The 16,672-nt window shown below is 42.6% G+C and overlaps 1 protein-coding gene across 1 annotated transcript in view; it reads left to right on the top strand.

Annotated features, from left to right (window-relative positions):
• Nucleotides 1–203: 203 nt before the first annotated feature.
• Nucleotides 204–16,672, top strand: part of POLR1E (RNA polymerase I subunit E) — a 158,776-nt gene continuing 142,307 nt past the window's right edge. Inside the window, exon 1 of the mRNA XM_069237525.1 lies at nt 204–371. Within this exon, the coding sequence (XP_069093626.1) occupies nt 305–371 (67 nt within the window). The 5' untranslated portion in view covers nt 204–304. The remainder of the gene's footprint in view (nt 372–16,672) is intronic.

Genomic DNA, 16,672 nt, shown 5'->3' with positions numbered 1-16,672 from the left:
ATATTAATAATAACCTCATTACAACAGCACTGTATGCGGTAAAGGGAAACCCTTCCTTTCGAACGCAGATACATCAAAGAAAAACATTGCTGTCTTTAGATACATATCTATGACGACTCTGGGCGCTTATTTAAAACGTCCCATTTCGTTGCTTTCCCATTTCTAAAATGGCAGATGCAGAAGCGCTTGAGGCGCGCTGAAACCGGGTAGATGTCGTCGTCTCTCTTCTGTTTCAGTGACAAGGGGTTGGAGGTTAGATGCCACGCCTGCCAGCGGCAGCACAAGCAGGATTTGAGGCAAAAGCATGGCAACCGTTCGGGCATCGTGGGTCTACTCCGGGGACCAGCCCGACGGACAGAAGGTGCCTTTGGGTGAGTTTATAGAGAACATAACCCCCACCATCTTGTACGTATGGAAAAATCTACCGGGAGTATTCAGATTCGCGTTATGCTACAAAAACTGACCGTAAACTAGAGATGCAATTCCAGGGAACACGTGATCATAGTCCCAGCTCAGACAAGAATGTGTGAACTAGAAATGCAGTGAGAATGGGGGAGTACCGTGATGGTCTATCTGGGGTGCGTTCGAGCATTCTACACGAGAGGCATACATGGTAACATTTTAGAAGAGGAATTGAGGGAGATTTCAAAAATAATAGGGAGAACGTATTTCCCCTTCTGAAGTAGCGGCCTTTTGCAGACGGGAAGACAGCCAAAATAAAGCCATTTTTTTTGCTTGAAAAATCGGGAGTCTCACGCCTGAATCGGGTCTATTGGCATGTATGCTGTTCCCAAGGCATGCGGCTGCCGAGAAGGTTGCAGCCTGGCTGCGAATTTCTGATCGCTGACGCAGCTGCCTCTCGCTCTCTTGCGCCCCTTCTTTTCTGCTCGAAAGACTCATTGGAGTTGAGGAGGTGCTGTGGTTAACACAGTTGTGTCCTGCCCGAGCCACCTAAAATATTTTTTCAAGAGTTCATGTCGCCTGATGGCAGTGGCATCCACTTAGGTGCCAAGTTTTGCTCATGGCTTTATTTCATTTTGTTTTCAGCATGCTTATATGTGACGTTTCAGTGTCATTTGTGTGTAATTTATCGTCCATAAGTGACACTTTACAGGAAGGAGAACACAGCTATTATGTCCAAGTAATCTAAATACATTACTACGTTTTGCACAATGTAGTGGTCTTTAAGCATGCTATGTCCCGAAGTAAATACGAAAGTTTCCATAGATGCCAAGTTACGCGCATATTTATTTAGATCCGCATATCCAATATCGCAACGTGACTGTGTGCCGTATTTTATTACAGGAATACAGGAAACTTGCTTCGATATCCAATAATGTGTTTTCGGATATCTGTGCAGTTGGGTAACTGTAGCGCCGTGTTTATAATAAAAAACAAAACAGAGATATAACCGGCAACCAGAATTGAAAGAACAATGTCAGCAAAAACTTCTCACAACTGACATGGATCAAGTTGAGTTTTGTGAAATCGTCCTAGTTTGGGTCTCATTACTTTTTTCTTTGTAGCTTTGACACTTGTGTTCCTTTAGAATAATAATATAAAAAAACTGATATTTAAAAAAAAAAATACATAGAGCTCAGGTTGGTCTGTTTTAGATGAGAGTAGCTAATACAGTTCAGTTGTTCTCTATTACATTTTCTGTGTTTATTTTTCCCATCAGAAAATATTTGTTCCAGAATCCAACGGATAAAACAAGACTTTCTCTACCAACCTCTGATAAAATACAGCCCGTGCTCTCTGTTTGTATTTGGGTAGTTTCTGCATGTATTTGTCGAGTGTTTACCTGGGAAACCCTGTGAAATCCACAGCTTTTACCTGCAGATTCAAAACCACCTATTTAGTCATGTTTGTTTCCGTGATGTATTAACAGTGTTGATCTTACTTACATAAAACTTTCTTTATTTTGAAGGTCTTATTTATTATGCATATTCTTACTTCCATAACAAAAACATTAAATGGTTTGACCCGTGGAGGCCTGATGATCTCGCTGACTTGTTTCAGGGGCCAATGTTGTTGGTGGGTTGCCTGGGCAGGCCACTGATCTCATTGGGAAGAGACTGGAGTGTGATGGCGGGCCTGTAGGTGACTGAAGTTTGTCTCTTCACATGCTCCAGAGTCTGTCCTTCACCGCTGCAGCTCAGAGCAGCACGAGTGCCAGGTTCATAAATATATTGGTATGTCGTGGGTCAGATGATTCAAATTTTTATTATAAATGTGAGAGAATTACAGGTGGAGTGGAGTGCAGTGCTCATACCCACTTGTGAAACAGATTTAAATTAATCTATTTTAAGATTAGCAAAATATTGTAAAGTGCAGTAAACATTTATGAATATGCAATAGGGAAATCTAGCCTCCTACACCGCCCTATCTGCTCTTTAACTCTTTTGCTCAAAGACTGCCACCTTCTTTGATCACATTCTCCCCCCTTCTACCTCTGTTCACATACTGTTTGTGCTCCTTGCATCTTCTAGGGGCACACTGCAACCTGACACACATTGCCCCATCTGCTCACTTATTTTCCCTCATTTGCTCACAGTGTACTCAGCCTCCTCACTCTGATACCTGGCTCTTATGCTCACTCAATGCCTCTGTCTGCACCCTGGCTCTTTTTTCACACTGTCTCATTGCTCACACACTGCCACATCTCTTCCCTGCCCCTTTTGTTCACACATTACCTCTTTAGCTCATAAACTGTTCATCTCCTCCCTATCTTTTCTGCTGAGATACCGCCTGTCCTCTTTGCTCATGTGCTGACCCTCTTCTCCTGCCCTTTCTGTGCACACAATGTTCCCATCTGCTCCTTGACCCTTCTCTGCTCACATCGACCCTCTGTGTCCTGCCGACTCTTCACGTAGTGCACCGTTTTTCACATAATACCCCCTTCTGTTCTCCTCACATACTGCCCTTTTGCTCCTCATACACTTCTTCCAGCCTCTCGTGCTCCCACATTGCCCCATCTGCCCCTTTCCCTTTCAACTCACACTCTTCACTTTTTGCTCACATCCTGCACCCTACCCCGTCTTCTCTCACAGTGCCTTCTGCTCCTTGCCCCTTCTGGTTGCACACTACCCCCTTGTACACATCCTGCCCTCTGCGCTATCACCAGCTCGCAAGCCTCGCATTGTGACCCATCTGCTCATACACTGCGCACTCTTGAAACATGCTACTTCTGCTCACACAGTGCTCCTTAGCTTGCAGAGTGGCACATCTGGTCCCTGCCCACTCTGGTTACACAGTGCCTTCTTTTGTCACACACTGCACTATCTCCTGCGGCTAACACACTGGCCACACACTACCGTCTTTTCTTCCTGAAGCTTTTGCTCTCACTTTGCCTCCTTTGCTCACATACTGCCTTTCTGCTCCCTGCAGATTCTGCTTACACATTGCCTCTATGCTCCCTGCCCCTTCTGCTCACACGCTCCTCATTTGCTTTACCCCCCATTCCACCTCCTGAAACTTCTGTTCAAACTGAACTCCTGCAGGCAGGCTGCATGGTAACTAAAAGTTGGGCCTGTAGAAATGTAATGTTATCACGTCCTTACAGTGACTAGCACCCAAAATCTATTTTAACTGTGGCAGATTTATCTGTTTTATGTAGAAAACCAGAGTACAGATTAAAATCCTGTTACTGCTCAGGACCACAACTATATATACAATTTCAGGCTGGGCATCCTAGTGCAGTAACCAGTTAATTTTAATAAGAAATACCATAAACTGGCCTACAGAGCTGTTGAAAGCTGCCAGCTGGCTGAAAACCATAAAACTGCATGTCTCTTACACCTCATCATACACAACACTGCTGCATCCCATAACAAAATAACCACACCTCGGTGGTCCTCGCAACATCAAAACATTTCCCACATAGAATTGCAAAGAAAATAACACCTTTCCTACCATACAGCTACCCTACATGGTGTAGCTTGCTGCTCATGAAGGTAAGTACTTCAGTGCCCGATATAGAGGTAATAGGAGCTAAACAGATGCTGCAATACAATGGAGCACTGTATCTCCAAAATAGGATTATCTAGAAAATAATTGAAACAAACAACTGTTTTAATAATTACTAAAATCTAATTCAGTGGTGAAGTTGGACATTTTATTAAATATTGAGGAAGAGTAACTTTTAGAAGTTCCTGGGGACTACTTTGCATTTGTACTCCAACTTCCTCCAACCAGTGATTTACATTGGAGCACAGGTGTGAAAAGTCCCCCAGGACCAGGAGCGAACTATAGGCTAACCTGAATGGGCAGAGATGACTCCTCTGAACCTCACAGATTATGCATGGTGGGGGCTCTGGGCATCCTTTTTGGCACTATCGTGCTAAATCCTGCTTGAATGTCAGATCCTGCTTGACAGGTCTGTTGGGTTTACATATAAGACTCGCAACACAATTGAATTGTAGAGAACATGAGGCCAAGGTAATTGTGTATTCTCGGTCTGTTTGTTGGAGAGCCCTGCTTTTGTCCTATCAGATGTCTGTCTCTGGGTTTACATATATCACTTGAGGTGTACTTTAAAGGACGGGAACTGGATGCCTAGATATTTCTTGTATATCCACTGTCTGGTTGCTGATGAACCCTGCTTTTGTCCTACCAGACTTCTGTCTTTAGCAGCTGCTAGGTTTATTTGGTATACAGTGGATGCTTCAAATTGGGTTTTGTTAGATGTGGGAGGACAGTTGGATTATCGGGGGATGGACATACCCACTCACTCACCTACTATGTCACTCTCGAAAAGACCCACAGTGGGTAGGATTGGCCCTGGGATCTTTTACCTCATTACTGCATGCTTGGGTGTCATTCCCTCCCACTAGCTGGTGGCAGAAATAAATGGGGCATCCTCAGAGACTCACTTCAGAGCACTGCTGGACCTGAGGAGAACAGAAGAGAGCTGGATCTGCTTTCTATGACCTGAGGGAAGGACTAGACCTGCTCTCTTCTGTACCCTGGTCAAAGAAGTGGACTCCAAGGGTCATAAGGCTGACCTCCTTTTTAATCTACAGGGATACAAGCACACAAGGCCTTTCTTGCATCTGGATCTGTCCTGGACCCTGCTGTTGACCTCTGCCTGACACCCTTTGAGTTTCTAAGTGCTTCCCCTGGATCAGTGGATAGCTTTAGATGTGTACTTATGTGGTAGATTGGGACTTAAAGGGCTAAATTTGAATTTAAAATCTCCTGTGCTCCATCACAGACAACTTCAAATCGCTTGCAGGTCCCAATATACTGTGACCATTGATTATTGCTGGTGATTTTTGCACTGTTTCTATTAAAAATGTAAAAAAAAAATCACATCTCCATTTCCCCTTGTTTGATGTTTGTCATGTTATTGTAATTTTGTGTATTACATTTAACTCTGTCTCATTTGGGTTGGGATTGTTATTGTTTTGCATTTAAACTTTATTATTGTTTTGGTACTGCATAAATATTGTATACATTATCCTAAGTTAAGCCGATCTCCTTTGTTCCATAGCTACCAGAGGGCTGAGCTTCGGTTATTTAGTGTCTTTGAGCGATCACTCTGACAGTTGTGATTATTCCTTGAGGTTGGAAGTCACCCACCCAAAATAATAATTCTATTTCTTACAGTGGTCAAATGGGCATACTCCTAATTGGTATATTTTACTTGCCTATAAGTCCTTAGGTTATGGTACACAATGTTCCTAGGACCTAGTAGTTAAATGCCACTAGTTGACTGCATCACCTATTGTGCTATCCACTATAGTGCCACTGCAAACATGTCTTCAGGGCAACCACTGTAGCATGACTTTACCATTGGAATACAAGCATTGCGACTTGTAAAAATAAACTCTGTTAACGTCTAAAAGCCTTATTTTTAATATGAATAAATCACTATATGTAGGCTTTGTAGCCTATAAGCCAGGGTGCATGGTATTTGTCAGACATTTAGAAAATTAATGTCGACATGTCCTTACAGTGACTGGCACTCAAAAGCTATTTTCACTGTGGCAGGCCTAGTTGTCCTATATAAAACACAGACTACAGACTAAAATACTAATATTGTATCTGAGAAATTGGGCCAGCTAGTAAAATAATTAAACAGCTATTTTGTATAGATATTGAAAATCCAAGGGTGAAGTCACATTTTTAATAAATATTAAGGAAAGGTATCTTTTAGAAAATTAAATTTTCACTGCCTGAAGTTCCTGGAGGCTAATGTGCAATGCATCTATAGCTTCTCCCAGCCAGGTATTAGCCCTGGAAAGGTTTCAAATGCCTCACAAGAGCAAACAATGGGCTGCCCTCCGAGTTCAAAAGAATATATAGGGTGGGGCTGTTCGTCTCTTTTTGACAGCACAGTGCCAACTCCTGCTACATAGGTCTGTTGAACCACACATAACACTTGGGGCACACTTCACTTGAAAGAGAGAGAACAGGGTGCCAAGACAATTCTGTCTGGTTGGTGCCTGTCTGGTTGCTGAAACACAGCTTTTGTCATACCAGAATTCTGGGTTTGTTGTGGGTGCCAGCGCCTGCCTCAAACTAGATTTTAGTGTTAGATGTGGGACTAGGAATACCGTAGTACAGTCCCCACTCACACCCTCATCCCTCGGGCCCAAGTTGAATGTAGCCAAAGACTTTTGCCATGTTGAAAATGCTGTGACACGCTGCATGTCAGGCCTGTTTGCAGTAAGGCAAAAAGGAACAACTTCGAAACTAGGTAGGTATAGGCTTGGCAACTTTTACCCCTTTGGTTAGGGAGGGGGCACTAGTCAGCCCCACTGCCTAGCAAGTGGCAGGCATAAATATGGCACCTCCTGGCACCCTCCTCAGAACACTTTCTTTCACTGCTGTAGATCATAAGAAGTCTGGGCCTGCTTTCTGTAACCGAAGAGGAGCACTGAAGGATTTGACCTGCTCCTTTTCATACCCCGGACAAGGAAGTGGACTCCAGTGGTCAGCTGGTTAACCTTCTTTGTGGCTGCAAGGAGACAACACGCTTCAGGACACCTTTCCTGGAATTACACAGCTGACCAGTGGAGAATGGATTTGGGCTGGGCCTTGCTGTTGGCCTCTGCCTGACACTCAGTTAGTCTATAAGTGCTTCTCCTGGGGGCTGAGGGGGGATGTTAGAATTGAACTCCTAAAATAATCTGCAACTTGAAAGATTGCCAGGAGTTAAAATCTTTGACCAGAACAATTCTGGTTGGTGTATCTATAGGCTACACTGTTTTAGGTTTAAATTGATAAAATCCCACTGAAAGGGAAACACCATTCGTCAGTGTAAACTTATAAATACTGATAATCATCTACAAAACTACAAACTAAAATACCACTCAATAAAAGGAAAGTGAGAGAAAATGAGTCATTTTTATTTCTTTCTGATGGGGCCAACACAATTCAACATTGTTATACAAGTTAGCAGCAATAAAAACTATTCTAAGAATACTCTGCTTCAGTTTGGTTGTTTAGGGATATTAGTAAAATATTGCCGCTTCTTCCTTCTGTTTTCTCCACTTTTTGTGTGCTTGGATTTAAAGTGCAGGGTTCTGAAGCATGTGGAAGCTCTCATCTAAACTGGAAGTATTAAAATCATATTTGATCTTTTGGTATTGTTTAATTTTTTCACTGATTGTGTGAAATAGCCGTCTCATAAGAATCTTGGCCAACATGTACTGTCACATTTACCCACAGACACAAAATTGGTAAAATCTTTTGATACATCCGTCCCCTTTTCTAATAAGTCAGTACTGATAGCAGGTCACCTGCAAACACTCCAGGCTTTAAACATTCAATTTAAGGTGTACTGACAGGTACCTGTGAAAAGAGTGCTATCACTATGCACATGGGATAGTGGTGAAATCAAGACACAAAAGTTTGCACATACCAACAAAACTCATAGCTGCAAGGTGTCCCTTTGTAAGTGCAACACATTCAGCTAATCCTGGCTTTTTACCCAACTACACTTTACAGTTGGAATTTTTGAGCCCATAGTTACAATGTTAAAAGCAAAACTTCAAGCCCCAGAGAACAATATGATATCTGGTAAAAGGTACACATGCTTAAAACAGTTAAACATAAGTCTCACACTCAAAAAGGGAAGACACTACATGCCCTGCATTACCTCTCCTTCACATTAAGTATATGCTTTATAACAATCCCTGCAAAAAATGTGTTTTGTAAGTATTGGACAAACCCAGTTTTGTCTGTTTCGGGGGTTATGATGCATTAAAAAATCTAGATAGACACTGATTTAAAAAAAATGTTTAAAACACTGGGAAAACCCCACTGAAATCTAGAAAAAACAAACACTGAAAACTTCGGTCTCCATAATTGGGTATTTGTCATTTTGTTTATTACATTTTACTCTGTTTTTTCAATTCTATGTGTGAGATTTGTTGTTTTGCATTTTGACTTGATTACTGATTTGGTGCTGCATAAATGCTTTACACATTAACATAAGTTAAGCCTTGTCTGCTCTGTGCTGTAGCTACCGGGGAGTTGAGTTCAGGTTAATTTAGTGAGTTTGAGGGCTCACCTTGACAAGGATTGTTACTACTCCTTGCAGTAATCCCAAAATAATAATCCAGTTTCGTTCAGATCTATATTATCTGAAATTTTAAGGGGCATAGTAACAGAATAACAGAACAGCAACATGGTAATAATAACATACATGCCTAAAGTGTCAAGTAATATTTGTTACAGCCTGAAATTCCTAAAGGATTTTGTAACGATTGAAATAGCCTTATTAGGATTTTTTTTTTTTTTAAACCATATACCAAATAGTAATAAGCCAACAATTTTCTCAAATAAAAAGCAATGAGTTTCCCCAACTTCTCTGCTAGCTACAATTCTTCAGTAAGGACAAATGTTAAATGGGGATCTTTTCCGATTCACTTATTAATCCAATAAATTACTGTTTGAAGGTGTAATGCATAAGATAAATATCTAAACCCAAATCTCAAAGCAGCATTAAGGGATTTTTTCCCCATTGCCATCCGTAGAATCACAAAAAGATTCTCCTCAGATTGAAGGACATTAAACCCCACACGTATGAATCATAAGTTGCCTTACCCACTGACTTGTCCTGATCAGCCCCTAAATTGGCAACAACAGAAGAGATGCCCTCTTTGTAGGCAAATTTAAACATAGAACCTTCCACTGAGTTAAAGCAACTGTCATGTTTTCTTACTGATGTTCTTTAACAGCAAGATAAATGTTTTGTTTGGAATAGTCTGATTCATTGACTATTCTAGCTAACCCATATCTAAAGGTCTAGCTCTTGACAGTGGGACTCCTAGTTTACTTTTTTTTTGTTTTTTTTTTTACTCAGTATGAAGGCTTTCACAAGCTACATGCATGGACCTCAGACACTGCTTTATGCAGAAATTACAATGCACTGACTCCTAGAGTCTGGTTATGAGACACACCTGGTCCTATGCCCTCCTTCCTGGTGTTTGTAACTTCTTTCCTTGCACAATGTTATCCACAGGACTGTTGGATCTTAAAAAAGAAAAACTATCTGAAAAAAATAATAATTTATCTTATGTCATTCCTTTCTGTTGGTCTAAATGGAACCCCTTTTCTCTGCCTGGAAATAAAATGGTTTCCAATTCAGGTACTTTAGTATGGAAATGACTATCAAATTGTGTATGATTTTAAAAGCAACATCTGAAATACAAAACAATAGAAGAGAAACAACTTCGGGTGTTGTAAAAATCCTCTGCCAGCTACCTCGCCTTCTTGCCTCCACAGAACAAAACAAAGGGTCTCGCCCATTAAAAAAAAAAAAAAGATTCTGGAACCAGAGAGGGTTGGGTATAAACTTAGCAAAAACTACAGCTCCAACACAGACACAAAATACCCCATAAAAGAAAACATAGGATAAGAGAAGGTTTATTTGGGCAAACAAATCAATTTCAGGAGGCTATTTGAGACAGATGGCAACAAAGGGCCCCAGATTTTTCTTAAATTCAATTTAGGAATCCGATAATGTACAAGGCTTCCTCTCTGTGGCCATGATGTTCCAATACCGTGCCATAGACTGAGGTTCTTTATTTTTCCAATTAAAGCTCAATGTCATTTTCTCAGTTTCTGAGCAACTCCACATGTAATGTCCTCTATTGATTGATTTTCTAATTGGGAATGTAGTCTCAACACGACTGAGCCCATGTCACCTGACGGAGCCTAACAGATTGTGTTTTAGTTTTGGTTCAAACTGTATTGATTTTAGATATATTTTGTGAAACTCCAGGAAACATAAGACGGGGATAAGATAGTGATGCAAATAAATTATAAGTTGGGACATAAAATTCAACTTTCTTCATGGAGACCATGTTCTTCACACCCCCATCTTTAGTGTTACACTTAAACACTAGGCAGTTAGCAGGATCAGATCAGTCACTGAGGAATAGAACAAGAGTGACCTACTGAAAGTCAGATTATTATATATTGTTGTCTGCCTTGATCACAAATGACAAACTATTATAGTGCTTCAAAAGCATTACTGATATGGATTAATCCGTAAGAGTGAGATTAGAATGTTCCTAGCGCAAAGAGGGGGATTGGAGTATTTAATTCAGGGGTCTCCAACCTTTTCTGTAGCGAGAGCCGCTACTGCTCAAGGAAAGTCCTCCCAAGCTAATAGCAAATTTTAGCACTATAAAATAGTGACCACTTATCTAACATTACACACTAAACACCCTAAGTAGGACTATCAGTAGTGGCCATCCAAGCTTTTCAGGCAGGTTAACCAACAGAAATGGCAGGGAAAAGCTTATCAATATTGAACGCCCCCACCTGCGTAATGAAATATCAGCCAAAGCATTACAGGCCCTGTGGCACAAAGGACACAACCAGACCAGTAGGTCTTCCCAAGTCAGCTTGAATTGGCATTCAACTATCAGCTTTACGTTTGTTTTTGAATTTCCAACTTTTGCCTTTATCAGCAAATAAATATCAGTTTTCAGTTGTAGGAAATGCTCAGTCCTCAGATATGTTTATCATTTTCATCAACTACTCCTACATATAAATGCCTCGCATGGTAAGATTCTGCCTAAAATGGCTAGGAATTACTATCATCGCCTGTGGATGCTCACCATAGCACGGAGGATGCCTGTAATATACCAATAATGCCCACCATTATGCCAGCACCTCCGTTGTTCCAAGGCTAGATACCATAACATCCAGGATGCCCACCATACAGGTGCCTTTGCCATTATTATGTGAGGGGCTCTCACCGTTATGTCACGGATTGCTAAAAGGAGGCCATTCATGATCTTAATATGTCACTGATGGCTGACATTTTGCCACAGTTAGGCCAAGCTTGCCCAAAATAGTCAAGGATAACCATTATTATGCTGTTGGCAGTATTCTGGCAGGAACAGACACTATTGTTACAGATAACTCCTTTGATGGAGTGTAGCATATACTTTTTTCGGCCCTTGACACCAGATATAACTTCCAAGGAGCAACACTGTTTGTTAGGTAGGGACTTAATGTCACACTCTCAGATAAAGGTGCACAGATGTATATGTACACACAGATGAATTTACATGAGACTTTTAATTGGCTCACCTCTGGATCCACACAGATCTCTCTGGCTGATCATGCACCCAGCACATTTTCACTTTGGCTCCTGCAATCCTATTCTTTGGTGGGTCAGCACTGGTTGTTGCTCAGACTGCTAATGGCACTCTTATTTCATGACCCATTGGCCAATCTCCTCATTAAGCTATATTGAGAGTGGAGACAGATGGTCATACACAGACCATGCAGATGAAAACACTGTGGTCCTCATTACGTGGCAGGTGGTCATGAGACTGGCAGCCTCGCCGTGGCGGTCCTACCACTGCGGAGCCGACGGTAAGGACCACCACATTTAGGGTTATGAGGCTTGGCAGATGCCAAGCCTCCACAACCCCGCCAGTCCCGCCGGTGCGGTCACACCACCACGGCCGGCAGGAAGCACCTCCAACCCAGCAGCAGGCATCAGACTGCCGTCTGGATTGTGAGGCTGCAAACCGCCAGGCTTTCCGTGGCGGTCACCCCGCCACGAAAACCCTGGTGGTCATGCACCTGCTGACAGGAATCTTTTATTCCTGTCTCTGGCACACACATACACACATGTCCGCACACATCCTCCCCCCACCCGTCCACACACTCGCACACACACCCCCACACCTCTTCACGCATGCATACACACCTATTCAGCATACGCATACATACACTCAGACACACCCACTGACATTCATCAATACCGACACCCCCATTCACACGCACAAACATTCACATTCACTCACATACACGCACGAATTCAGCACCCCCCTCCGCAAACATGAACCCAAACACAGATCCCCTCCCCCCCACCCTCTTCTTCGGATGCCCACTTACCTCCTCAGTCGAGGGGGACATCTGGGAAGGGATGGGTCTTCCCTTGCCACTGCCACCACATCAGCAGGACTCTGCCAAGCCTTATTACAGCTTGTAATACGGCAGGCAGAGTCCTGCTGACGTGGGGGTGCCAGCGAGGGACCGCCTCTGCAGCGTGGACCGCCAGCATGACTGCTGGCTGCTTTCTGCTTCAATAATGGCGGAAAGCAGCCAACACTCGTAATATGGTGGTCTGCCAGCACAGGCGGTCGTCTGGTGGGTTGGGCTTTGGCAGTCAGTGAAATTGACTGCCAAAGTCCAAATGAGGGCCTGTGTGTCAGTGTGTTATCATGAGGCCATGCCATTTGTTTGGCTGTCACTATAAGATCTTGAAATGAGCTGTGCTATCTTCTCTAAATGAGGTACTGACCTCATGAGAGGACAATATTGAGTGCTATCTTCGGGGGGGACCACAGTGCCCAGCATTCTCAGGTCCTAGGAGGCGGCCAGAGCACCGGAGATATTTGTTTGGGGCTATAACGTGTGTTGCCCCTCCCCGCTGCGCGGGACGATATTGAGTGCTATCATCAGGGGGCACTACAGTGCCAAGCATTCTTGGGTCCTAGGAGGCAGCCCAGGCACCGGAGACATTTGTGTGGCATTATAAAGTGCGTCACCCAGTGTGTCACCCCCTCCCCACTGCATGGGACGATATGGAGTGCTATCATCAGAGGGGGACTACAGTGCGCAGCATTCTTGGGGCCCCAGGAGGTGGCCCGAGCACCAGAGACCGTTTTTTGGCACAATAAAGTGCGTCACTCCTCCCCGCTGCACAGGACGCGCCTTGGCAAAGCCCTGGCCAAGGCCGGGACCATCCTTCGCCCATCAGTGCCAGAAAGAGCCAGGACAGGGCCCCCTTTGGCTGTTTTCTTTGACTATAGTACGACTGTTCTTTTATTGACTGAGTGAAGCATTTGGGGCTTCCCATAACTGGATTACCGTATTGTTGAGTGTTCTACGGTGAACTTTAAGGCGATAAGCTTTGTTTCATCGAAGTATTATATTAACTCGTTTTGAGCTCAGCGACTAGACTCTGTTTCACTGAAGAATTTGACTGGTGCGATATGTGTTTTTTTTTTTTTGTGATCGTTCTGTAAAGCCCGAGCAGAAATTCATTATTGCGGCGTTTCTGCATTCAGATAATTTTATCAGATGCTGAAATAGCAGGGTGACATCAGTTTAGCTGCTAATAGGGCCATTGTGGATGTGAAGCTCTGCACAATCCACTATTGGATTGGAAAGTAGTTTGTGGTGTTTAATTATCTGTGGAACCATTTATGTGGATTCATTGTACTCTGAAGTAAAGTAGCCGTGAAATGGAAAGCTCCGGACAGGTGTTTGGGGTCAGGCGGAGTAAATAAAATCACTAAACACTGGGCGGAGAATTGCACCACTGCCTGAAATTGATGAGTTAATTGAAGAGGAGGAGGGGTGACTCCATTACAAAGTTAAAGATTCAGGGAAGATGGAGAAGGGGCCTGTTACTCCTCAGTCATGTGTGGTTATACATTGAAAAACATCTAGTTGCCCCACTGCATGTCTTTCACGTTTTTTCTGTTCTGACCTCTGATAAAATTTTGGTTCCCTACTCATACAGTATCCTAGCCAACACAGAAGCACCTCTGCTGAAACTGAATGCTAAATATGGAAAAAGAATACACAAATTCTCTTTAATGTCGATGTGGGATATTAAGCACGCCAAATTCCAGATCACGTTAGTTGAATGGAATATCTGGACAAATTAAGGCATACTACTGACTCGTGACCTAGGTACACCATAAACACCTCAATCATATGCAGACTTTCAATCTCAATATAGCCTGGACTGGCCTCTCCAGCTTCCTACAAGTAGCTCTTCTATGTGCAACCTAGACTACTAAATTAGAAGGTTTTGGTTGGCTGAATTACCATATGTATAACAAAAATGAAAAGTGTGTATTTGAGACAAACTGGCTGAAGTTAAAAAAAATCTAAAGCTTATACTTGAATGATAAATTATGCAGTGCTGGGGAGACCTATTACTAATTTCGGAAGGAACACGTACTATTGATGACCACTTAGAGTCAGCTGTCCCTCCAGAAAAATGGTTGGTTAGTTTTGAAAGTCTATATCAAGAATGGGCCAACAAAAGGGACAACTCAAAGATGCCTGGCAGCGATCTATATGCCGACCAAGGCGACTCAACAAGTATAGCTTATACTTTGGTTGATATACTACAGGGGTGAATGAGGTTTTCCATTCTTGAAACAGCTAATGTTTTAAAACAGGTGAAAGGACAGAAGGCCCCTGGATTAGATGGAATCCCTGGAGATCTGTACCTCTCTGAGCCTGAAGTAGGGCTTCCCTATCGTAATGCCCTTAGTAATGCCATATCGAGGGGCGAGGGTATCCCTCCTTCTTGCAAAGGGGCAGTTATAATTCCTCTCTATAAAAAGGGGAATAAATGGCTAATTTTAGACCTACAAGTCTAATAGACACTAGCCAGAAAATATTTTGCAGACGGGTATTATCTAGATTTTAATCTTGGCTTGATGAAAACTCAATACTTGAGGATATACAGGCAGGCTTCAGGGCCAAGGTCGGCACGATTGACCAGGTCTTCCGCTATATGACCATCTGTTGGTAGTATATTTCACTGAAGCAGGATCAGTTATATGTTGCCTTTATAGATCTTCGAGCAGCTTTTGACTTAGTGCCAAGATATAACTTGTGGAGGGAGGATTATGACATTTAAGGAGTCTTTTTTGTGGATTTTGAGAGCTTTGCATAAAGACACCTGTGCTAAAGTGAGATGGAATAGAGGCGGGGACCTTACTCCTAGGATTCCTATAAACAGAGGAATGAGACAAGGGTGTGTGGCTTGCACCTACACTGTTTAGTATATACATAAATAAATGGTGCAGTGAAAAGGTTATCGCAGTGCAGGCATAATGCACTAAAAAATGTTGTAATGTCCGTCCCACTCCGTATGTTTGCAGACAACACACTTTTAATATCTAGAACCCCTATGAGGCTACAGTGTGAGTTGGACACTTTTGCTGCTTTCTGTATTGAAAGGGGATTCGTGTCTAAGTCCAAGGTTATGGTAATTAATCCACATTGGTCGTTTAGAAGCAAAGTGTCAATTAGTGGTATTCCTCTTGAACAAGTACAAAATGTTAACTATTTAAGGCTGAGGCTGGCCAATAATATGCACTGGGGCTTACAAATAGAAAAAAGTAAGACTATTATCTATCAGAGGGTGATGGCCATAGTGAGGAAGTAATAGACAACGGGTGGGGGAGCTGTGTCACCTGTTTTAAAAGTATATTAAGCCAGGCCGTGACAGCAGCTACATACGGGGCTGAGATTTGGGGTTATACTAATACGAAAGCGCTAACGCAGATGGAAAAATAAGTTTTGTAGGGATTAGTTGAATCCTCTCATGAGCATACCCCTTCTACCACTGATGTATGATTTATCTTTAAATAATATTTATAAGTTGATCCCTCTAAAACATTTTTGTTCTGAGTAAGGGTATGGACACAAAGGGAATTTCCCCTAATATGAAATCACTAGCAGAACTAGTCTCTTTAGATCTACAAGCACAATCACCTTGGCTAAATCATATAAAACAACTGAGCAATGTGATAAACATGGGAGAGTTATGAAGGGAACAGGGGCAATGGGGAAAGATGTCATACAAAAATTGAAAAAGGAGTACTGGAACTATGTTGCATTAGGGCTTGGAATGATCAGAAGGAAGAGAGTCTGTCAGCTCAGTTTTTGATGCATAAGTGTATGCCTAAATTTGAATCTTAAATTGACAGAATCTTTCCACTTCAGGCGAAACGCCTCTATGTACTGTTTAGGTGTGGGGTTTTACCATTACAGACCTTAACTGCAAAATGGGAGAAAACAGCTTGTGCATCTAACTATTGTGCATATTGCCGCCTACACAGAGAGACCGAGGGCCATTTTTTTCTTTTTCTGTCCTCAGTATGTAGCTAGTAGGACATTGTTCAAGGCACTCTGTGTTGTTCAAAGAGCCTCCCAAGGAAAAGGACCGCTGTACCTGCAAGTTAAATTCAAGTAATACAAACTAAACCGAACACTGTGCTCCAGGCTTGCACCACTTATCATATCATCTTACCATATGAAACCTGTAGGAGGCGCTGCTTTCTCAGTACAAGCTGCAAAGCTCTAGACCTCCCTACCAGCCAACATTGGAAGCACCAAGGAGCATATACACTTTGAAGACCATTGAAACCATGTCTAT

This window comes from Pleurodeles waltl, chromosome 1_2 (genome assembly GCF_031143425.1).
Source record: "Pleurodeles waltl isolate 20211129_DDA chromosome 1_2, aPleWal1.hap1.20221129, whole genome shotgun sequence".
Lineage (NCBI taxonomy): Eukaryota > Metazoa > Chordata > Amphibia > Caudata > Salamandridae > Pleurodeles > Pleurodeles waltl.
This window is presented reverse-complemented; position numbering and strand designations above follow the sequence as displayed.